At 32.0% G+C, this 25,708-nt stretch overlaps 2 protein-coding genes and 1 long non-coding RNA gene across 11 annotated transcripts in view; 2 read left to right on the top strand and 1 right to left on the bottom strand.

Moving 5' to 3' along the window:
- The window catches only part of Lapsyn (Leucine-rich repeat activity-regulated protein at synapses), a 29,941-nt gene extending 8,023 nt beyond the window's left edge, over positions 1-21,918 (top strand). For 2 of the 8 annotated variants that reach the window (XM_036369885.2, XM_036369881.2), the window contains 7 exons: positions 15,208-15,406; positions 16,982-17,125; positions 17,672-17,791; positions 17,922-18,012; positions 18,630-18,815; positions 20,580-20,729; positions 20,805-21,918. In XM_036369885.2, coding sequence (XP_036225778.2) covers positions 15,209-15,406; positions 16,982-17,125; positions 17,672-17,791; positions 17,922-18,012; positions 18,630-18,815; positions 20,580-20,729; positions 20,805-20,968 — 1,053 coding nt within the window. In that variant the 5' untranslated portion in view covers position 15,208 and the 3' untranslated portion in view covers positions 20,969-21,918. Of the gene's footprint in view, positions 1-9,574; positions 9,722-9,880; positions 9,983-10,044; positions 10,213-10,322; positions 10,425-15,207; positions 15,407-16,981; positions 17,126-17,671; positions 17,792-17,921; positions 18,013-18,629; positions 18,816-20,579; positions 20,730-20,804 lie in introns of those variants that run through there. The other 6 variants (XM_036369877.2, XM_036369886.2, XM_036369880.2 and 3 more) reach the window with 6 other exon arrangements.
- On the bottom strand, positions 7,824-9,581 carry LOC118682203 (uncharacterized). 2 transcript variants are annotated; one of them, XR_011395900.1, is made up of 4 exons: positions 9,496-9,581; positions 8,684-8,782; positions 8,333-8,611; positions 7,824-8,260 (listed from the first exon to the last, which is right to left on the bottom strand). It is a non-coding gene; the product is annotated as an uncharacterized lncRNA (long non-coding RNA). The 2 variants fall into 2 exon arrangements; XR_011395899.1 differs by having other exon boundaries at positions 7,824-8,611.
- Positions 21,919-23,932: 2,014 nt separating the features above from the next.
- LOC106627853 (uncharacterized) lies at positions 23,933-25,147 on the top strand. Its single transcript, XM_014248137.3, has 3 exons — positions 23,933-24,257; positions 24,318-24,485; positions 24,649-25,147. The coding sequence occupies exons 1-3, from the start codon at positions 23,993-23,995 to the stop codon at positions 24,891-24,893; spliced, it is 678 nt and encodes a 225-aa protein (XP_014103612.3). The 5' UTR covers positions 23,933-23,992; the 3' UTR covers positions 24,894-25,147.
- The last annotated feature ends 561 nt before the right edge of the window (positions 25,148-25,708 follow it).

Here is a 25,708-nt window from a genome sequence, read left to right as displayed (position 1 = left end):
GTCATCGATACTCAGCGAAAACATTACTTATCTCAGCTATCATCTGTCATATTATGACGTCACATAAACACTTGTTTCAATCATCACTAATAACAATTACAAATCATTACCGCATTACTATATTATTTTTGCCTTGACAATTTACTAAAGTAGAATGTAAGATTTAATTTATGTCTATAACTTTTCTATTCGTTAAAAAATGTAGCAGCACAAAAATATTCTCAAATGATAAACTGTTGCCTTTTCCGAAGCGACGTCACTTCGGAAGAGCGCACATAAATATCTTTCAGTGTTTAAGTATATAAATAAATATTGATTCTTAAAAGCACAAATAAAGTTGAGAAAATCTTGGAATGTCATGTTCTACACAATGTTGCGACATCGTACTAATTGTTCAAAATACTTTTGTGTGTACACTAGACATTTTCGACACCTGTGACAGAAAATAAAAGAATAAAATTTAAAATTTAAAAAAAAATTAAACGTGTATTAAAAACGTAATTGGAGTAGATTTAAAAAATGTTACTTTTAAATATATTTTGTGAAAAATAATAAGTTTATAAAGAAACAAATAAAAATATTTTAATTTATAGTAACAAAAGTATATGTATTTTCATTAAAAATTATTATAACACTATAGGATATTATATTTTTTAATATTAAAAAATTGAAACCACAAATATTTGATCAAAGTAATATTATGTAACTTAAAATTATAAGTAATATAATTAAGTAAGGAAAAATTATTATTCTTAAAATCGATTTTTTAGAAGACAGCTCGTTAAATGATATGTACATAGAATCTACTATACCTTGTAAGTAGTTCGATGCATAATTTGAGAGCATACCACAAACATGCTAAATCGAAATAAGTTGTTTTATCAAACTTTTATAAAAATGGATGGTTAAAATTCTTCCTTAGTTTTACTAAACAAAACCTGCCCTATTTTTTGAAAAGTTTTCAAAAAAAAAATTTCAGAAAAACACGTTTTTTTGCAATGATTTTATTAATTATATATGTATTTATTGTTTGTATTTTTCGGATTACATGCATTTAGAATTAAGAGTGTTCCTGGCGCAAGGCCAACCGTGTCACAACTTATGCCCCATTTACACGTTGTGCATGCGTATTTATGTAATCTTAATTTTTCATGTTCATGTTCATATGCACTATATACATATCTCTAAAATATAGCTTAAGAAGGATTCAAACACATACAAATAATTTCAATAAAAATTAATGCCTCACTGATAGCCACTATTGATTCATCAGCAAGTTTGAATACTCAATGCTCGATTACAATTTGGAGTCTAGTTCAATTCAATTTCATATACCAACAAACACATTTGCTTAAAAGCACATACATATTTGTATTTGTATTTTTATATAAAGATATAACGATATGGGAGCGCTTTCCTTAGGCACTTGCTTGGTTTCTTCGTCGCAGCCGCTTACGAATGCAGCGCTCTTAATTGGCTTTAATTGAAATAAACTACTTAAATTCTTTTCGATCGGAGTCATGAGTTTACACGTTCGCTGTTTAAGTTGGTTTCTCCGCTTTGCCTACATTAGGGTGGGTCTTGTGTTTTGGTTATTTTTCTTTTTAGAACATACCATAGATAGCCAAAATATCCCTCTAAAAAGGCGGCAAGGGAAGAAAATCGCAAATCTATGGATTAGCATCTCAACTTGTGGTTAATATTTTAGGATAATGCGCGTTAATGCTAGACCCGTTCCGAAAAACCTACATTTTTTATTTAAAGAACACTGGAGATAATTTTGTTATTTTTAAAATATGTGTACAATTATTTTTAATTGCATAAGAAATAAGTTTGTCCGATAAATGTATCCGCCCTTATGCTCATTCGTATCCATGGATCTTCTTTTTCCGTTCAGCTGAATATTTCGAGGAATGTGTTTTTGAGACTACATACGAGTCCATACATATTTATATTTTAATTTTCGATATTTATTAGAAGTAAAGCATAAAATTATGTACTGCATTGAAATAATGCCAAATTATAGCGATAAACATATTATTATAACGGCTATGTTTGAGTTCTGTTCTCTTGTCAAAAACATGGATATGTGACAGCAACAACAAAGTTTGCTAGTTAAATAATATTATTAAGATATACATACATACTGCTTTCCAATGCCTATTTGATTATACCAGTCTGCTTGATTGACACCACTTGCTTGTTCGATTCGCCACTATCTAAGTCGTGACGAATCGAAAATAACTAATTTATTTACATAAATAAAATGTACAATATATTTCCAGTTAGATTAAGTTAAAGATGGCTTTTTCTCACTGTATGTGACATGACTATTAAGTGCAATCACATTGCGTAGAGATTGAGTTTTTCTGGCAGCACAACTCAATTTGAATAAAGAATCTAGTACAGCAGTCTGTACAAAATTCATCAGAAGGAGAAGATATATAAGCTTTATTGGTCCTATCTGAACAATTTGCTTGGAATAAAGGAATTGGAATGGAATAATGCATGCAAGATAACTCGTCTAATATAAAAGTTTTTCATACAAGAACTTGGGAAGAAAAGGATGTGTGCAAAATTTCAGATCGATATTTTAAAACCTTAATTCGCATATATACAGTCAGACGGACATGGTTAAATTGACTCAGCTCGTCATGCTGATCATTTATATATGTATATTATATATATATTATAATGTACCTGACATTTCCTTCTGGGTATTACAATCGTCGTTGCATGCAGAGATATGTTCAGGGTATAAACGAATTTTAAAGGAAACTTCAGATGGTTGTCAGGCACCATCTGTAATAATATATAAAGTATCCAAGTTGAGAAATATAAATGGCAAACCACGTAAAATTTTTTTTATATTTTCAATTATATTAATTTCCGTATAAAAACTAATTTTTCAAAATATTTTTAGCGTAACCTTATATAATATTTAAGGAAAAAATATAGAAATTTTGCATATATGTATATGATTTCGAAAAATTTAAAAATTTCATAATATGCACAAATTCATAATTACATTTTTTCTATAAATTATACAAAGCAACATTCTTGCGCATCGTTTCGCTAAATGATCAATTCCGAACAACCGGAAAGACGCGCTCACTTTCCTCTCAGCTGTGGCACGCGCGTCAATATCTTCGCTCTGTCAGTGGCACCTGTTAAATGGACATTTATTACACTGCCAAAATCTGTGAATTTGACAAATGCCGACCACGAACTACAAGCGCACATAAATCCATTCACAAATATTTACCAAGTGATTAAAATACTTGAAACTAATACCACAGCCACCCACATGCACATCCATTTGGAAATGTAATTTTGCATTTAGCTTAATATATGGATCAACTTGTTTGTTTGTAGATGTTTACAATATTTATGGGCTGATTGGTGAATACGTTGGTGGCTAGTGGCAAGCAAGGTGCCTCCTTATAAACAATGAAATATGTGAATACATATGTACAAACATAGATTCATAAATAAACTGCAATTACAACATTGGGACCCATTAAAATGCCATATGATTCAAATCAATTAAAATACCGCGATGAAAAACCAAACCAAAACAAAACAAATAAATCGCCTTTACGAAAATGTTGCGCGAACAAACGGTGAATCGGTGAGCATATGGCGATTTATAAACATTTCATATTTTGAATGAGAAATGGCTTTTAATGCTTTTTTGTTTAAGTTTTTTTTAATATTTTTGACCAAAATGTGAAGCCCAAAATTTGGAAAACTGTGAAAAGCAAAAAATATGAGAATTTTAAAAACAAAGAAACCACAATTTTAAACTTTTGACGCCAAACTCACGCAAAGCACTTCGATTACAAATTGAATAATGACTTCTGATGCATTGAAAGTATTTTTTGGAAAAAATATGAAATATTGGGCATATCAATAATTCGTAGAACGCACTTTTATGGGTTGGACGCCAAATAAATCCTCGAAAATCGGCCAAGAGATGGTCACGCTGGGCATGAAATAAGCCAGACAGGGCACAGAAAGGCAAATCATTCATATTTTTGTTATATACATAAGTACACATGCATATATTTAAGCTTGTAAATATGTATGTAAGCAGTTTTATGTCTCCTGCCTCTCACGGCGCATTATTGGTGGTACTCCCTTTCACTATCTCTCATATGCATTTGTCCTTAGCATAATAAAATACTGTATGATTGCTACAAAAACATACATAAATCTGTTTGCGTATGAATTTATGAGTTTCGGGTTAAAATCATGTCTACGAAGCTATGCGGAACTATTGTGGTTAATTCTTGAACAATAAATGGTTTTTGCCCTAGCTTGTCCCCCTATAAATTTATAAATACTCGTACAAACCAGTCACAAGAAAAAAGAAAATGTATCTTCACACCGAATTTGCATGCAACATGTGGCACGTAGTATTATATTACCTCTCTCTTTCGGTATATTTTTGGCCAACAAATCGCAAATGTATAACAGTCATATTGGAGACAAACATTTACTTATGTATGTATATAAAATAGAGCAATTCGACGAAGGAATACAATACCTCTGTGAAGGGACTTGACTAAACTCAAGATTTGAGATATGTATATTGTGCCTCTTTAATCTTCGCATAAAAGGGTATATAAAGATTTGTACATATATTGATTTTGATCAGCCAGTTTATACAGCAGCTGTATACTATAGTGGTCCGATATAGGCGATTTCGACAAATCAGCAGCTCTTTGGGGTGAAAAGGACGTGTGCAAAATTTCAGATCGATTTCTTAAAAACAGGTTCACGTATATACAGACGGGCGGGCGGATGGAGATCACGTTGATCTTCGTGGCAAAGTTAATGTAGGCAGAGTAAAATGAATTAAAAGATAAGTATTAGAAGGAATAAAGAAAGATAGTCACGAATCTTAAGGAACTTGGGTGTCAACTTTCAACGACTCTCTCATATTCAACATCTTTGTTATAACCTGAAATTTTATTAGGTCGATGTACGACACATGGGGCTTCTGTTGAAATCCCGAGTTTCTAGAAAAAAAAGGAATCAGGTTCAAACGAGCAAAACTATACTTTTCTATTAAGTGATGAAAATTGACTGAGCTTAGAGGTTTCTTCTGTAGTCTCGACGTTGGTTTTATGCTCATGTACTCTAGATCTATTGTATATAGCTGCTTGAAATATTGAATGATCCTTTTTCAATTGTCGAACGTTCGTACTAAATAGGAGTTCTGCTCAAAAATTTAGTCGTAAGGGCTGTATGTCTATCAATGTGTTAAAATAATTAAGTCAAATGGAGTTAACGGAAAAAATGTGTATCATACTGATAGATTATTTTATACGTACGACGTAGGGGATCATTTCGCCCAACACCCTAGAATTTCAAGCTACCAATTACGATAAAATATAGATAAAAAATGTCTGCCAATCATCACTAGTAACGAAAATTTCTACATTAGCTGAATTCAACTATGTTGCTTTAAAATTGTTCCACGTTTTCAAAGTGAGATCAAAAAGAAGTCCTGAGCATAAAACCAATACAATGTGTTTAAAGAAATTGCAAAACCTCCATATTAAATTAAATAAATAAAAAAATAGTAAAACTGCGTGCTAATAAAAATCATTCGAAACCACATGTGTTCAATATATATTTCTTTGTTATTCACGACAGCCAAAGCGTAAATTACAAAAGGCATTAAACACTTAAAATAACTGAAAATTTGTTTAAAAAAATCAGCGAAAATGATTTTTCAAATTTTCGCTATTATCACAGCCCACCACCACTGGCCCTCTTTTACGATGTTTATTATTATAGATTTATTTTTAGAAAATCATAATTTTGTACAATTTCACATCTGCTTTGTCGTTTGTACACTATTCTGATGTTCATATGATTTTTATCTTGTTTTATGTTTTTTTCCATTTCATTCGTTTCTGACTGCATTTGATCACCGGTCAGCCCCAAAGGGTGCCACAGATTTGAACGAAACGCATTACGTCTTGAGGTAAAATCTATATTTGCGTGAAAGATGTACGTGCATAGAGCAGGTTGACGTGGTGTGAAGGGCTAGAAAACTGAAATTTAAATTAGCACAAAGAAAATGCTGCCCGTCGTTGTCACAATATATATTTATACAGATATACAGGCACATAAATGGGCGCTAGCAGTCATGGTGTTGGTTCCCCTTTGGAAAAATGGGGTCAATTTGTTAGTGCATTTTGAAAATTTCATCTGTCAACAAAGACACTTCCACATGTCAGATAAGTCATGTAGAGTGTTTGGAAAATAGCGCAATTTCATTTGTAATTCGCAATTAGCAAAATATTGATTTTAATATGACAATTTGAATTATTTACTTAAGAAAATATTCGATAATTAGGTTTTTGAGGTCTTCTTGGATGCGTCTGTTGGTCATTATATAAGAATTTCAGTTACTTAGAATATTATAAATTGTAACTATAAACTTTTTTTCCAAACACTCTTTCCTAATCCATGAAAATATTTTTATATAGGTTATGCCAAACAAAAAAAATATTTATTGATTAACTGTTAGAGAGCATGAATTGAACACAAATACTAAGTATATATCCAGAAAAGTTTTTAGCAAATCATATTCTACGTACTTCCGCTCAGTCGCACTCATTTTTGCACTCAACGGAAATTCCCATTGAATATGTATCTTTCTATAAAAGTTAGTCACCCTAGTGAGGTGCCTGCAAATCTTATCAGCAGCCGGTATTTATCTTGTTGTACTACAAGTACCTACATTCTAAGTTTTTGTTCATTAATAAATTATTTGCAAGCGTTTTTATGCAATGAATCAATTTCATATGCACCTGCTGCCACAAAGCCATCTTAACATGGTTGCCATTTATCTATGTATATAAAAATAAAACTTGAAAACAAACAATAAATTGTGTGGCTGTTGGACGCATAAGATGATAAAAAATATATATATATACAAAAGTATTTATATACAGCACTATGTATTCATACTTATATACACATATTGATATATAATAACAGCGATAAAAATGTCTTTATCAAGCTGGAGTGACATAATATGCAATTTGAAAACGAGTGGGTTTCGCTTCGAAAATTTTTTTTTTTTTGTATTTTATATACATCACATAATTTTATAAAAAAGTACTTTTAATCGCGGTTTTCAAAGAATTTTCACATTTTGAAATTCAAACGTTCATTGAAACGGGAGCAACAAGTAGACAAGTAGAGCCACAGCAAACTGCGACTTGAGCGTTATTTGCATTGTGCGCACATTTCTAAAAGCGGTTCCGATAACAAACTTCCACTTTCTATTGCGCATAAAGTTTTATCAATTAATATATATATTTTATTTCAATTTCAATGTCAAGTGTTTGAGGTTGGTTTAAATGAAGTGGTGTCAAACCTTTGCAAAGGCTGAATATACAAGAGGTTGATGAAACAAACAGTGTGTTTGGGCGTAAAAAAGTATCCAAATCATAACTTTCAATAAAAAGTCAAAGGAAGTACTAGTCTTCAGATTTTGAGGTATCGTTCTGAAATTTTGCAGATGTCTTTTTCTCTAGACTACTATACGATATAGCCGCCATACAAATTGACCGATCAAAATCAAGTCTTGGTATGGGAAACTTTTTCACTTGGAATGTATGTTCACGAAATTAACCATAGATTGCTTCAAAGATTTTTAAAAAGTTCGAAGCAAGCGGTCTAAAATACGTTTCAACCGTCTCTAAAACCTTAGCAAATTATTGTATATGCTGTTACTCGTTTGTGGTGTATTCTCTAGAATATTCGATTAAAAGAACAATTCTATATGACTTCTGATTCAAGGTGACTTTATTCCACTATAAACCAAAGACATATATATAGAATTCCTTATGCAAAGATCTTCAATGATCTCTTGTTTAGTGTTATTTAAGTGTTCGGCTGTAGTAGATGTATATGAACGTACCAAAGCTCTTACCAACAACAGTGGAGCATTCTATATAAGATCTATTCAAAGAAAAGTCGCAAATGTGGATTTTTATTATCTTGCGGTTAATATGACTAATTTATAAAATTATAATATAAAGTAATAAAGATTATTTGAAAATCCTATACACTATTCAATTCATGATTTGCTTTAAGTACAACAGCACAAATATACGTTATATTCTACGTAATTTTTTTTTATTAAAACGAATGCCAATATTTAAAAGGCCGGTTGTATCATGCTAGGGCAGTACATTCTCGATAAGTTGTAAGGCAGGAAAACTCTGCTAACCTATAAAAAATTGCGTTGTTATTTTTCTTCTTTCCATAAAAGGAGAGCAGAGGAGTATCAAAACCCGCTTACTATATTTGCGACTTAAGAAGAGGAATTCTTTTAACAGAACTATTTTTGTTTAGGTTCAGAAAAAGTCGATATATTATATATTAAAAAATGTTTCCTGCGCAAAATCAACAACTGCAGTACCAATGACAAAAATTATTTCATCTCTACTTTGAGTTTTAACCATTTCTTGATGTTTTGAGGCTCAAGAGTGAGGTTCTAGATCATCAACGAAGAGTTTTGCGGCATGTTAAGAGATCTTTTCACAAAATTTGTAACAGCTAGAAGAAAACGCCGAAGAACCTATAAAGTATATATGTATGTATATAAATGATCAACGTGACGAGCTGAGCTTCAAAAAAATTCAAAACTCACCTTTTCCTTTGAACACACCTCGTTTATGTAGTTGTTATAAAAAATACATCTGTGAATTATAGCTTCGATGCAGCCGAAGTAAATGTTTATTATATTCCTCTGGAAAATTTTCAAGTGCTATAGAAAATATCATATCTAAGCAAAAATATTTATTTGATTAAATCTTTTTCAACGTCTGAAAATCTGACTGATTCCGACAAATGATCAATAGAATATCAAAATATATCTATGTATTAAATTGCATTCGGATATATCAAAAACTGACGAAGAAAAATTTCTATTCCCGAAAAATTTAACTTCAACTTAAAAATCGCTGGCTCGAAACCGGTTTTAGACCCATTTTCTCTTAGGCAAAATTGTTCTGAATGATCCGTAGAACATTTACCGCATACGGGATTTTAAAGGGAAAAAATCGTCCCGCTCTAATATACACAAATGTATTTTGCAAAAAGTGTCTAACCCTTTGTAATGTACAATAACAAGTGAAAAATATCTAAGAGCCCCATTTGTCCGACGAAATACTAAGTAAGAACCATAATTGATACAAAATTGCATGCAACAAATTACTACATACAAACACATAAAACCGTTAATATGTTTGTCTAATAATTTCTTTCACACTAAAACCGCCCACTGACATTATCGCCTTTTATTTGGAAATTTAAATTGTTGCATGCGAAGTGAAGTTAGTTTTATTGTTGTTTTATTGCTTTAGACTTTACACGAGAATTCTACATATATATGTACATATGTATATCCGCTAACATATATATACATATATATATTTATATATCAGAGAATTATTTGCTCACTGCATTTATCGTTAATTTCCACGGGATTTTTATTTTTGTTCTGCGGCTTCTGTGAGCATCATCATTTAACGAGAAACAAAGCGAAAAGTACTGCGCGGACAGATATTCGAGCTGACAACGTTGGTCAGCATAATTTGTTGACATGCATTTTCAACAATGCAGTATCTAGTCAAACGCTTGCAAAATATGAAATTAAAAGCCAAAAAGCTCGAAACAAATAAATGAAGTGAGTGAATTTTTCTGCCAACTCATCGAAAACGGTATTTATTGCAATTCGCTTTCCCACCTAAATGTCAGCCAACTATTCCTTAATTTACGGTTACAATTATTGGTGTGCTTTTTGCGCGGTGCGCTCAAATTCCTTGCGCTCGTACGGTTGGTAGTGCTGCCAGCATTTTATAGTCATATGAGTAGTCAGCGGGCAATTTACAACTCCATACGGAGGTTCCTGAACTAAATTCATTGCAGTGCTGCTGTACATACATATGTATGTACATACATACATACATACATACGTGCTGTTTTTAATTAAAACGAATCATTTTGTTAAAAAGTAAACAGTGCTACTTGTTTAAGAAATGTGTCAGTGATAAAAGCTGTCTCTACAAGTGCGTTAATTGATAAGATATGAGAGTGAATGTGTGAGCGCGTATAAAAAAAAAAAAACTAAGAATAAAGAAAAAAGGAGGAAGGAAAGTAAAGTACAACTATTTACAGGTATACATACTTAAATGCAATGTACCATAATATAGCAGTTTTTCTTTGTCAATTTTAGGAGTTAAATTTTTGTGATTTTTTTTTTCAGTTTGTACAAAATCAACTCCGATATGTGAAATAGTACTCGTAATAATTATTTATGTATTTTTTGCAAATATTAAAACGAAATCGCAAATCAAAATACACTTAATTCTGAATATGTTTACAAAGAAGTGAGTGAGTGGAGTTTTTCAATACAAAGCTAAAACTGTTAATACTACTTGAAGATTGTTCTACATTAGTAAACAAATTTGTTATATACGTTTATATATGTAAATATAAATATATATGTATTTACACATTCACATATAATAGAGTGGGTCAAAAACGAAAATTTTTTTTCGCTTGATACTCTGAAAAATAGGTTCTTAGATGCCTCTAAGAAAGTCTCCGCAAGTATAAGCTCTTAAGTGTAGCGGGAAGGTTCTCCGCCTTACAGTTTTTTGTTTTTTCTTATTATCAAAAAAATTAAAATTTCGCTTCCATCTATTGAAAAAATATTTTGTTTCAAAGATTTTGTAGGAAGTTGAATGCTCTACAAAAATGTCTCATACGATGTTTTTTGTAAACCTAGCCGTTTATAAAATAATATAAGATATTATACTGCACTACAAAATGGTCTACTCGAATTTCAAAAAATTAAAAATAAAAAAATAAAAAAATAAAAAAATATACATATATGTATATATGTACATACTTGTATATATGATATGCATTGATGTTTGATGATGAATATCTCGAAAACGCTTAACTTGAAGGAAAAATTATATGAGACCATTTTTGTAGAGAGAGAGAGTCTTTGCTACAAAATTATGTGTTTTGCAATGTAAAGTCATAAAGCTCATAAAAAAAAATTTGCTTTAAAATAGTCAAACCTTAACTTTTAATATATTTAAACGGTCGGCTTTACCAAAAACTCGCATGAGACTTTTTTACTAGACTAGAGCATTCAATTTCCTACAAAATCTATTAAATGAAATATTTTTTCAAGTAGTTGGAAGCGAGATTTGAATTTTAATAGCTTATACTCGGAGAGATTTTCTTAGAGGTGTCTAAGAGCTATTTTTCAGACTACGAAGCTAAAAAAAGTTATTCGTTTTTTTCCCCACCCAATGTACCTTCGATATATGTATTATATGTAAAAAAAAAAACTTTACGTTGTTAACTCTGTCTCCTCTGCCATATTCATAAATAAGTAGAGGCCAGATAACTAATGATGAACAATGTCTTGTGTTATCTAACAAAATAACTGCAAATTTAAATCTTGCCTCCCAAATTGTTACGAACGGCTTTAACTTCGAAATTCCATCCACCAATACTGAGGGATAGTCTTCAACCCTTGAAACCCAGTTTGAAATAATAATTGCCAAATGCTTCGTTTTTTACAATAAAAATCGTGGATTTCAACTTTCAGTTAAAAATTTGTTGACTAGGATAAATTAATTTAAACCATAGTTTCAAATTGTGTTGATCTATGCGTCTTATTTGACATAACCTAATTTCCATATTAACGTAATATATGTATTAAATTGTATTTTTCGCTGGCTTATCCTCTTATTAGACGCTCGATGAGCTTATCTAATTCATTTAGTGCATTTTGAGATCAGGGTTAGCTTACAATTGTTGTTATTATTATTTTTTTTTTTTGTTCTTCTTCAGTCAATGGACTGTCGCCGTCAATTCACTTTCAGTAGAATGCTTATTTTACAACTTATATACAAACATACAAAACGTATTGTTTATGTTAATAGCTTAAGTTAAGTGATCTTACATAAACAAAACACAAAATCACAACAAGAGCAACAAAACTATGCACGTATGTACGAGTATGTATAGTTATTGTTGATGTTTCACGCTCTTACACCTGCTTGGCGAGCCCACTTCCCGCAAGCAAAACAACGGCGGTGCTTCAGCGAGTGAATATTGTCGCAATTATCTGCTTATTTGAGTATTAACATACATACAAACAAACATACGCCTTTTCATTTGTTTATAGAAACATGTGGCAGTTGACAGTTTGTCACCGCTGTACCACTTGACGAACTGTCACGTTGACATTTGTAATGATTTCGTTAATTTGATTTCAATATGCCTTTTGCTTTCACATAAAATCACTTTTATTTTGTTTCATTTTATTTGTTTTTATATTTATTTATGCGCGATTAAGCTGACATAATACGAGGAAGAGCAATAGATCAGCATTGTTTATGCGCATTTCATGGCTGATTTGCTTGTTTGTTTGTTTATGTGAGTGTTATTTGACTTTTACACACGCACAGCCATACACACATGTGTATATGATGCCAATGTTTGGTGGGTGGCGTGCGCTCGTACTTGGTCGATCAACGTCGCCGCTAATGGCCGCGGTGATTTTGTGAAGTAAACTTTCCGGGGCGCATTTGATACGCTTCATTGCAATTGTTTGCGCACGTCCGTGCCCACCTGTGCGCGGCGACCTCAGCTGTCTATCGCATACCCTCCTGCATGGGGTGGGTATGTCGACGGAATCCGGCGTTTGAATGTCACACCTTCGCATGGCCGGCTTCTGCCGCTCGGTTGTTTATAAACATGCATTTTTATTTAATTTTTACTTTTTCGATAGAGATACATATAAATACACATACATATATGTATGTATGTATGTTTGTAAAATGTGACGAAATGCATCGGCAATGATCTTGTTTAGGAATTCAAATTATTTGTTTATAGAAATTTCAATTATTTTTATTATATGCCAGTGTATTTCATTATATTATGCTCTTGGTTGTTTAATCAATTTGAGACCCATAATACAATAATATCGTTGTGTTGTTGCTTTTATTTAATTTAACATATATATTGTGCAATATTATTGCATATATATTGTATATCGCATAAATTAATATTTGCTTTGTATGGCCGTTCGAAGCAGTTCCTTCAGTACAGGTTTAAAATTTTACCTGCCACACCAACGGTCAGATCTTTGACGGAACGGAGGCAGCCACAATGTTAGTCCTCCAGCTATATTTGTGGAATGTCATGCCCAAGAGTGATGGAATGTCTCGACCACCACTGCAAGTGGAACATAAACAAATTCAAAAACTTAATCTTAAGTAAAGTCGGCAAGTTAAGGTCTGAAAGAAATATAATAGGCCGTGAAGATTATTTAGCAGCTACATTTACTGAGATGGCGATCCGCTTTACAGTTCAAAACATCTGAGCATGATCACAGATTATTGTATAAAAACGTATCTAGGGCTTTGTATCATTCCGAGTCTATATCGTTTTAAATTATGGAGAAAGAAAATAGTTCAATGTCGATTAAGTCGTGTCTTCAAAATGATATCGACACATATTTCGTATGTCTTGGTCAGAACTTCATTATTTATGGTGTCGATATGGAAATCGCCTGTAAAAAAGTTGTAAGCTATAATTAGAGCAGCAGTTGTCTCTTGTATCTTCAGCGTTCAAGTTTCAAGCATTTTTTTTAGGTCATTGTAAACTTCGTTCATCTGGGTTCTTCAATTTTATATGTGATGAGGCAGCGAGTTTGCTTTAAATTATTTGTTTCTAATGGAATTACAACTACGGAATCATTGAAAATATCGCAGACGTGTTTTGGAGAGTTTACTTTATCACGAACACAAGTATTTGACTGGCATAAGGCATTCAGTAAAGATCGTAAAGTCGACAAAAACTTGGCTCATGCGAGTCGTCCATTCAGCTCTGTTAATTACGATAACATCGATAAAGTAAAAGAAACTATACTTCAAAATCGTGGTGTTGGCATCAGAGAGAAAGCAGAGGATCTCAACATCTTGTATGAATTGACTCAACACTTTTCGGTTAATGTTGTGGGTATGAGGCATGCCAATGCTATACTCGTACCAAAATACCTGGAACTTTTGAAAGTATGACGTTGAGTAGAGATCCCAATGCAGATGCTTGACAACTTAGCTGAGGACCCAATATTTCTTGAAAGCGATAATAAATATTTGTATTAAAATACTTGAAAATTTTGTATTTTTTGTCAGTCCGGGTTAAATTTGATCATCTGGTACATGACAAGGAGCTTATTTGGTGAATATATTGTTTGATTAGAATACATTAAAGACGCAGTGAATACAGTAAGAGAATGGAGAAGAGTTTTATTTGAGTTTTAGTGAATAAAAATAATAAAGCAGTTGCTATAATCTAATATTTATAAATGCTGTCTTTCAAATTTTGACCTGTACTAAAATCGGCAAGTCATTCTGAATGAGATTTTAGATTTTGACTTGATTTAAGTATTTTTTATCATTTCTTCAGTTACATTGTTAAGAATATTTTCGGGATGGTCTGTTCGATGTAGTTTAGCCATGTTAGTACTTCGTTTATACTTAGTGTGTATGAACATTTATAAAATCTCTTCGACTGTTTGTTATTTAAATGGATTATTATTATATATCACGCTACATTAACAGACATTGAACCACTTTATTTTGCAATTAATCGCTAATTATCTACATACATATGTGAATATTTATCTAAGAATTGTCCGACATTAAGTGCTTTAACAACGGAAAATGCTCACAGAGCCTTTGACCGATTTACCCGCATCAACATCACACAACAATTGCATATTACGATTAATAAATGGCACAGACTAATTTAGTAGATATAGAATTACATGAGCGCGCGAGTATATCGTATGACAACAAAAATATTTCAGAGATTCAGTAAATCAATGAAATTTCGCGCGAACTCCACAGACGACACAATGAATCATTATTGCATCATTTGTGTGGAAACAAAGCCGCGGCAGTGTTGAGGTCTTTGTCCTCCACCAAAAATCCTTTCTTCTTTTCGCTGCATTGGTTTTTGTATTTCATTGTTGTTGTCTTTTATTTAATTCATTTGAACTTGCAATCATGCGCGTTCTCTGCATTTGCTCTTTACTAATCTGGTCTACTCTTTCGTTGTTTCACTCCCGTTTAGTATGGACTTGCATGCGGTTGCTATAACATTATTGGTTCTAATCACAATCAACACCAAGATGATGATGCCATTTGGTTATGTTGGCGTCGTACAGGACGAACGCAAGTGTCAGTATTTAAGGCCGTCGCGCATGCTCAAAATCCGTTGCTTCGAAATGAATCTGAGGGAGGTGCCGCAGTATCTGAAATCATCGGTTGAGGTGAGTAAAGTGATAAAAAATGAAAAATTAAATAAAAAACATTACTTAAGTAATTCATAATGATTAGGTATTGGTTGATTCGAAATCAATTAACCTCAAGTGCGACCGTTAGCTTTGCAGCATTTAACATATAATAAGTTTAACTGTAAATGTCAACATTTTACTTTTGTTGAAATGCAAATTCTGCTGTGCTGATTCGCCGGCGTGCATCTGCAAGGGTTAATTTGTGTCAAGTAGCTTGATAAGGTTCGCATAAAGTGCTCATTCGTCACCGTTTATCCGATTTATTATAATTGTGTGTGCGTGTTTTTTTTCTTCCATGGGAACTTGCTCCCATCAGTGCAACAAGTGTTCATGTGTATGCGAGCGGTGACTGTCTGCTGCGAAATAAAATTCAATTGACTTTAATTGAACGCACAAAAGAAGTCGCGATAATTTCCTAAAAAATATACATATATATGTACAAGTACTGTTATACACCTATATTTTCTTTTTTGCTAAGCTGTGCTTGTACGAGTATAGGTGCGCTTCCTGCAACCGTACCCTGTAGGAAAAATTGCGCATTTCAAGCTTGGTAAAAATAATACCGCTACTCGACGTCGTTTTTGCAAAATATTCAGGTATTTTGGTACGAGTCTAGCATTGACACGCTTCATACTCAAAATATTAATCAAAATGGTTAAGTCAATCCAACATCACGATTTTGAAGCATAGTTTCTTTTACCTTACCTATGTAATCGTCATTAACAGAGGTTGACTCGCATGAGGTAAGTTTTCGTTGACTTCATGACCTTCACTGAATGCCTTGAGCCACTTAAATACTTGCATTCGTAATAACTTAGACTCCCCAAAACACTTCGGCGACATTTTGAACTATTCGGTAGCCATGATTCCACTAAGTTTCAAATAAAATAGTTAAATTTTTACCATCGTAAATATCGCCAGACCAACTTTTCGCGCCGTAAACAAACAACTGCTTAAATTTCAATTCGGTTCGCGCGCCCAGTGTAAACGGACCAGTTCGGATCAATGTGAACAAATGAAATTGTAGAGAATCCACCATCAATTCCAACTCAAAATTAATATTAAACTTTTGGATGTGTTTCTTAAGCGAGATCATTACTTACAAGTACTTACCGAATGTAGGTTTAAGATTTAGTAACATCTATAAAATATATTAAATCTTTATATACAGCAATTTATTACAAAATTAATAAAACAAACCTACAAAAGCAGCTTTGAACAAAAAACTTAACGTACATATATTTTAGTTCTGGTAAATTTAAATTTGATTTAAATGATTCTCATATACATACGATTAATTGTTCATCGAAATAGAAGAGATTTCGAATCAAGTAGTGTTCATTTGCAGGACTTTACATTTTTCCATCAGGGTCTCTACATTAAACTCCATATATAGGTACATGCAATACGCACACACACTGAGTAGAGCAGCTACATATTTTTAAGTACCGTCGCTCACGCAAACCGTGCAGGAAGTGTACTTATTTTGTGCGTCTTATCAGTGCTCAGTAACTACCATATAACTAAATTTGCTTTCCCGCCTAATTACAGATTCTGGATCTCGCATTCAATCGCATTAAAAAGCTCAAACACAATTCATTTGAACGTTACACAAGCATTAATATATTAGTGCTCTATGAGAATAAGATACAATCGGTGGAGCCGGGCACATTTGCGCCACTTACATCGTTGGAGGTAAGTGCAGGCATACATACATACTTACAAATATATACATCTGTATAGATGTATATTTACATACAACATCGCATGTGCACTGTAGCATCGCTGTAACTGTTAATTATTGTACATAAGTGATATTAGCATGATTACATTTTGTTCTAGTAATTAGTAAATTTAGTTATAATTTATAGGTATTAATAAAATACATAAGTATATATGAATATTATTTATTTTTAGACTTATAGATATTTATATTTATATACGTGTATATAGTGGCATATGTAAATCTTTAAATTCTACGTTAGAATATAGAAAAAAATATGAAAAATAAAGTCTACTTTTTCAAACCGTCTTCAAGTAAAGAGGCAGAATTTTTAAAGTTAAAATCGAACTATTATAAATATGTATTTCAAAACCAATAATAACTTTATACAATATACTTTCTGACATCTATTTGATTTTATTAATTTTTTAATCTACAATATTGGCTATAAATATATTTATTGATAAATTATTTATAAATAATTATATTTATTTATTTTATTTTGTTGAATTTTATAGGAGATCGATCTATCAAATAATGCGCTCGTCTCAATACCTTTGGAAATCTTTCAATTACCCTCGCTGCGAAATCTTTATGTTGACAGCAACGAGCTCTTTAATTTGGACCGCGATCTACAGGTTTGTACATACTCTTTAACATTCTTAATGATATTAACCAAATGTTATATATATGTATGTAGGTTCAACAGAAAATTTATATACAATTTAGCCACTGTTTAATAAAATAATATCCTATAATTCCCTTTAGGCTCTTGAAACACCAATACAAGCACCACTGGAATATTTAAATATAGCCGATTGCGGCTTAGAGAACCTGCCCGATTTGGGTGTTTTGCCAAGTGAGTAATTAAAAAGTATTAATATATATATATATATATACAAGTATATTTTAGTTGCTCTGGAAAATATCGATATTAAGTAAAATTTTAATTTGTTATATATTAGGGTTTACAAAGTTTCAAAATAAAAATTTTTACAAAATATTAATAAAATGAATATGATAATTTACAAGTTCAAATAATTTTAACTAATAGTTTAATTAATATTTCAAATCTTAGTTCTAGTATAACTTTTATGTCGTTATAAAGTATATATATAATTTCAAAATAATTTTCACTTATGATTTAATAAGCCGATTGAAGGTGATCAAGAGCGTCACGATAAAACTGCAATCGTATTTAAAACACAATTAAATTTATCGTTGTTAATCGCAGTTAACGATAGTATCAGTTTTGGAGACAGTTATGTTATAAGTTCTAGTTCGTAACTTTAGTTTGTAATAAATTATATAGAAATTATTTTTGATTCAAAATTATCTGCACATACTCCATCTATTTCTTTTTTGAATAAGTCATCATCTCATACGCATTGCAGTCATTGTTTAAAACAACTTTTGATCAATCTATCAAATGTACCCGTGTACTTATCAAGCAATTTTTTACATCTTTATCTTCAGAACTGTGGCAAATTAATGCGTCATCCAATCCGCTGACTGATTTCACCGTGGAAACACTAGCCAATATGTGTAATTTGCGCACAATGGATCTGACAAAAACGGAAATTAGTGAATGCGCTCTTCAACAAGTGAATCGATACTTGCGATATATTGGCGCCAGTTCTAAATATGTCCCGATATCTTTGGGTAAGTTAAATAAATATTAAATACTAAGCAATAAATATTATGAGTTGTTCACCGGAAAAAAATAAGATAATCCTAAAAAGAAAAACAAACGCTAAGTTTGTTGAGCTTTGCACTGAACTTCTACACCTGGTAATTTGTCCTATCTTACACTTCCGGTAATTTTTCAAATTACTATATAGTAAATTATTGCGTTTCCGAAGTAGTTACATTCATATCTCCTGCGTTTCCTTAAAAGAATATTAACTGATAATTGCTAAATAAGAGACCATGAATCATAAGATTCATCATTTTATTTTAGTTAGCTCCATTAGGTTCCGAACATAACGGAAAAATTTATCGATTTGCGTAATGGTGACCAAGAAATTATACGAAACTTTAATGTTTCATGTTCTTTGTGTTTGCTGCATATGCTTTGTTCCTGGAATCCTATTGCTAATAAGGCTCTAAATAATAAAGATGTTTTTGTTTCGTTGTTGATATATATATACGAGTACTCATGCGCTTACACCAACGATTTATTATGACCGCAAGTACAGTGAAGTCCAAAACTAGAGTTGTGTATAATGTACTACCCCATTTGGAAAGCACATAAAGTCATAAAGCTTGTCAACATAAAACACACATATATTAGGGGGCACACCTGGTGTAACGGCTTAAAAAAAGCGACTTTTAGAATTAAAAAATAAGCAAATATATCAATTACTTTTTAATTTGAGGGCATATTTAAGCATATTTAAAAAATGTACAGTAAATTTTTTTAAGAAAAAAATTAAATAATTTTCAAATTACACTTTGTGGCAATTTTAATATACCCTGTTAAGGGTATAATTTGCAACTGATAAAGTGGGGCGTCTCAAAAAATTGGCACATGACCATATCCACGATTTAAACCATCCTAACAATGTGAAAGCAAAAAACAAAATTATTAATTTAGAAAAATGTCGCAATGTCTGCCTGGAACTATGGAAAAGTCAGAAACATTTTTTCACGAAATGGCGACTGCCTGAAAATAAACCACCATCTGATTGTTTTGATTTGAAAAAATTAGTAAAAACCCTAAATGTGGGAATATCTATAATTCCAAACATAGACCAGAACATAAAGAAGACTATCTAAAAAAATGAGAAATCGTGGGTATCGTTTTGAAAAAGACAGTTTCGAGAAAAACGCGTTAAAAGTTGCAGTTCTCCGAAAATAATTTGAATTTTGAAAAATCCTCTTGTAGACATATTCTTGAATAGTTAGACATTGAGAATATAAACAAAATAATTTTTTTTTATTGCTAGACTAGGTATCCCCTTAATAATAATAATAAACAAATATATGAAATAAGGTACGGTACAGAATAGCGCGAATTACTTACGCATACAACAAATTGTAATAGATTTGATTGTGTTACTGATCGTACAGATCTTGGCAACTCTATAGGTCTGCATACTTTTAGGCGGAGTAATTTTCAAACGAAATAAAGCGCACACATACAACCATTCAACAATATGCACTCACACAAGGAAGTGTAAGCACACATATGCATTTATACTTACCGCCCCATACATATGTAATGGCAATTTAGTCAAATCAATTTTGTTGAAAGTAATCAGTAATGCAATATAATTACTTTTAATTTTATTATCGATAAAATAAAATTACAAATTTTTTAAAAACTTTTTTAACGTAATTAGTAAATTTTTCATGTATTTTGGCTCTCTTTATTAACCGAAACCCATCAGTTAATTGCTCAAATTTTACAACATTTATTTATAGACGACCTCGATAACAGCATATGTCCGGATCCATATAACCAAACTGTGAACTCAACGACATATCACAGCTGTAAGGCAGAGGCTGAACTTGCCAAAGTGCTCAGCTGGCGTTGGTGGGCGATCGCAGCGGCAGCGGCATTAGCTGTACTCGGTAAGCGAATCTAAAAGCAATGAAAAACTATTAAACAATTAAATTAATTGAATTTTCCCTCCGTTTTATTTACAGTCTTTACATGGTTCTGCTGTCGCCGCAATTCGAAAAAGAAGAAGAAGAAGGCTAAAACTAAAGTAAATGCGCTGCCGCCCAAACAACAGCCGTTAGTGTCGCCCACGCTAGCGCTGAAAAGTCAAAGCGATCGCACGAAGCTGCAGGACTGTGATTGTGCGTAATTGCTTAATTACAACAATAACATAGCGAATAATTTTAGATGTAAAAACTCTATAAATAGCAATTAATTTACAACTACAGCAACAACCATAACAACCACTGAATATGTAACTACTTAACGGCTGCGTCGCTTTGAGCGGGTAGCATATAGTTAATTCTTTCTTTTCTTTTACTTTCGAATAAATTTAGTTGTGAAATAAATTCGCCATACAGCAAAGTGGTGCCAAAGCGTACTAAATACGAACTTAGATATCGAATTGCAACGAACTGAAGGCGAAATCGTTTTGCCAAAACTACAAGTGCCTACATTTGAGAATAAGTATATATATAATATGTACATACATGCCTAGTTATGTAATTTTGTTGTTATTTTTACGAACATCTTACATTTAGCACACCGTGTAAACATAAAAGTATTAAAAGTTATAGCCTTAGCTTCGCTTAGTGTAAAATTTCTTTCTTTATGCAATAATATTATATGAAATCATTTCGTTTAGTGAATTTGCCAATATTTGTACATACGGTACATTAATATGTAATTAAATGATAGTTTAGAAAATTACACATACATTTGTAAATATATAAAGTATAACTGTACAAATAGCAAAAGAAAAAAACCCAAAAATTTAAAAATAACTACCGCTTCCTTCAACTGGAACCAAAATATGCCAATCGAAAAGGTGCCTTTAATTGCATTACTGCATTTACATACATATATAGTTACATAATAAAAAAATAGTTTTACAGAAATTATTTACTTTTTGAAAAAGTAATAAGTTTATTTTTTTTTTTTTTGGTTAACATTTAAGTCTGCAAAATATATTTATTTACTGAAATGTTAATTTAAAAGTTAAATGATTATGATTTATGTTAAGTGCAAAATGTAATATATAGATAATAATAAACTTATCATATTGTTTTTGTAATAAATGTGAAATGCGTTCGAAAAAAATTCTTTTGCTTTTGCAGAAACCTTTGATTATAGTAAAAAGTGAAAGATATTCACAACAGGTTGAAATCCTGTGGAAACGACAGATAAATTAACAGAAATGAAAGGAAAAATAATTTACGAGCGATCTGTGGTCGGAAAGAGGAAGTGGTGGCGTGTGGTTGAATTTTTAAGGGTTAAAAATGGTTTATCTTGATTTTAGGCAAAACTATGAGTTATTTAGAAAAAATGTATATGAATTTATTGAAGTTCACCCTAAAGTTATCGGGTCAATTTTCGTGGTTTCAAAAATCTATCACTGTGCTGACAAAATTTATGATATACTATTATAGAAAGTCTCTCATGTGAATAACCGAGTGAATTTCTGTAACAAAAAAGTGTCTTATAAAATTTGCTTGAAGGATCTGTCATTGTTTGGATATTATCAAAGCACCCATCACAAAGAGGAAGAAATATGCAATCAAATACACAGAGAATAATTAAATATATTAGTTGAGGTTTTTAGAAATAAGTAAAAATAGAAACTGGATAACCAAGAGGCTGGTCTCTTCTTATTGAGGTTCAGCTCCACTAAAGTTTCATTAATATAATGCTACTTTAAGTTTAGGTTCAAGTAAACTTTTGTCATTTGAGCAAATATTTATAGCAATAGCGATCCGAACTTCCTTCAAAAAAAGATTTACCAGTGAAGTTGGCATTCTATAAAAATATTTATTTAGTGAAAATTTAAAGAGAAATGATTCGGGAAGACGTTGCATTTTTTATTTATTGCTGCTTCTCCACACTAAATATAAATTAATTAGTTACTATCGAACATTATTTTCGTGAGAGCCGAAAAAGTGATAAATCTGATGACTCTCTTGGAAATATTCATATATTTGAAAAATTAGTAGAAAATTCAAATATTTGTTGTCACGATAGATTACATGGCGTTACGATAATGGACAAATTGTATCGTGCTGTGCAGATATATACTATGTACTAAATTCAGGTTCTGGAATAGGAGCAACAGGGCGCATGATTAACTTTTAATGGGAATCACATGCATAATCAAACACGCTGCAATGCGAAATGTCACTAGTTATATAAAATAAGCTAAATTAAAAAAAAAAACAAAAAAACGTTAAAACATTAACCTCGGTTGCGCCGAAGCTATAATACCCCTCACAAATACAAAAGAATCCATATAAAAGCATGATTTTGATCGGTTAGTTTGTATGGCAGCTATATGCTATAGTAGCCCGATCAGAACAATATCTTCCCAGATTGCATCAGTGCTTAAGATAATGAACCGTAACAAATCTCGGAAAGAAATCTCGTCTAATGAAAAAGTTGTCCATACAAGCACTTGATTCCGATCGTACAGATTGTATGATAGCTATATGCTGTGGTGATCCGATATCGGCGATTCCGACAAACGAGCTGCTTCTTGGAGCGAAAAGAACGTGTGCAAAATTTCAGATCGATTACTAAAAAATTTAAGTTATTGTATATATATAGATAGATGAAAAAGACAGACGGCCATGACTAGATCGATCAACTCGTCACGCTGATCAGTTATATATATGGTTATATGGTTTATAGGGTCTCCGCCGTATCCTTTTAGGTATTATAAACTTTGTGGCAAGCTCAAGCCCTGTTCAGGGTATAACAAATTTATGCTTGACATCTAACACTGATTTCCGCGTACGGTTCATTGCTCTTTAGTCCCATTAACTTATCCCGACTGTTCCTTCCAACTATATGCACATAAACGAGATTTATGTAAAGCCCTGCTCACATACACACATACATATATACTCGTATACAATGTATATTATACATACTTAGAAATTAACAAAAATGTGTCACTGACATGCAAAGCATGCATTTTCCATAGTAAATAACTACAACGTACATTTGCAATTAAAGTGAATAACATGCAATAGATACCAACAGGGTATAGCAGGATAACACAGGACTTTCGCGAATAACTGCATTCAGTTGAACTTTATATTTCGCTGCAGGCGAACGCAAATCACGCTTAAAAACGGAATTTAAATAAAGTTTGAAAACATTTAAATAATTTTTTTTAAAAATGAAATTAATAGGTAAACAAATTTATTGGTGCATGTTGCCCACTTTCCTCCTTTGGCTCTCCTATCAACTGGCGCTTACTCAGGCACACCTGCGCAGCGTTCGCATCGAAGAGATACCATTTAGCCTGGCAGAAAGCGTCGATGAAGCTCGTCAAAAGGAAGGTCGCTTATTTGGACCGAGCTTAGAGACCGAAGAGCGAGGCATACTAGCGAAAGCTGGTCTAGAACAGCGGCGCGGCTTCTTTCATCTCTTCAACATACCGTGTAGGTTGCTTTAAAGGCTACGTAAAAGTATAAATTATTGCTAATAAGGTATCACTACAGATATAGTTTGCTTCTTTGCCGCCAAAGGCAAATGGCCATTTATACCGACCTTCATGCAAGGACGCGTCGATGCGACGGCCAGGACATTTTTCAAACAAAACGATAGCGCCATAAAGCAGTTCTGCCAAAAGTGGATACAAATTAAGCAGTGCTTCCGGCCACTTTTCGGTAAATATTAAATATTTTGTTTAAAAAGTGTATTTAGGCACTAATTAGTTCTTTTTTCAAAACTCAAAATTATTTATAATAATACTTAATTTAACTTAGTATACAAAACTAAAACCTTATTTGGTTTTTGTCCACAAAATTAAATATAAAATTTCATCCATAGCAACGACCAGCACCAGCGATGTTGAGCAGCTTAATCCACTGCGCTCTACGCCTTGCACTTGCGCTAATTCGAACGAACCGATAGTTTACTTCGATCGAGATCATATTGGCAATGTAAGCCGTGACACGATCCTGAATACTATAGAGTTTCTAGAAAGTTTTCTGGTTCCACCAGTGTCGCCCACGAAGAAGTCGAAGAAGAAAAATCGCGTACGCAGTCGTGTGGATGAAATTGATATTGAATGAGAGACTTATTTGAGATTTTATTAATACCACAACTGTCCGATGAAATTGATAGCATATAACATACTTATATTAGGTTTTTATTTTGTATGAATTTCTTGCTATATTTCAATTAATTTGCATAACATAGAATTCAAGAAAATGTATTTAAAACTTTGATTTGGTGGTTTCGTATATACCAAGACGTCGATTTTCGAATTTGGTTGTAAGATAAAAAAACTACAGTGAAATAAATGTTCGTTTCCTAAAATGTAGCACACGCTTAATTCAAAAAGCTCCCTGTAAGTCGTTGTCGGGGTACATGGTTGCTATTATTCGCTTTTCAAGGGAGGGTGAAACCATGGGCGTATTCTGTTTGGCAGCATATTCAACAGAATTTATTGGTAAAATTATATTGGATAATTAACATTGTCAAAAATAGGAGATTTATTAAAACTAATTTAAGTGATAAAAAATAAGAAAAAATTACCAATAAAAAATTAAAATCGAGAAATATCTTATCTTTCAAATATACATACAAAACTTTTAAGAGAGAGTAATAGAGTGATCAAGCGAAGATAAAGAGAAGATGTAAGATTGTAATAATCTTTATCAGTCCTAATAGATAAGTATATACATATACGTATGCGACTACTAAAGAGCATAGAGGTTCTTTGGCGATTAAATTTAGGTATGATTTAAGAGGATCTATTGGCGGTGTGTACTTTAAGAATACAACAACAGAGGTTAGAAAATGTATACAACTCTATGAAAAAACAAAATTCTTCAGTTTTAAACTATTTCGTTCAGTGAATGCTTCTATCGATAGTAATGTAGTA

The sequence above is a fragment of the Bactrocera oleae genome, chromosome 4 (assembly GCF_042242935.1).
Source record: "Bactrocera oleae isolate idBacOlea1 chromosome 4, idBacOlea1, whole genome shotgun sequence".
NCBI classification, from domain to species: Eukaryota; Metazoa; Arthropoda; class Insecta; order Diptera; family Tephritidae; genus Bactrocera; species Bactrocera oleae.
This window is presented reverse-complemented; position numbering and strand designations above follow the sequence as displayed.

Coding starts and splice junctions, on each gene's coding strand:
- LOC106627853 (XM_014248137.3), top strand. CDS start 23,993: ATGAAATTAATAGGTAAACAAATTTATTGGTGCATGTTGCCCACTTTC. Junction 24,258..24,317: donor TCATCTCTTCAACATACCGT/GTAGGTTGCTTT, acceptor GTATCACTACAG/ATATAGTTTGCTTCTTTGCC. Junction 24,486..24,648: donor GTGCTTCCGGCCACTTTTCG/GTAAATATTAAA, acceptor TTTCATCCATAG/CAACGACCAGCACCAGCGAT.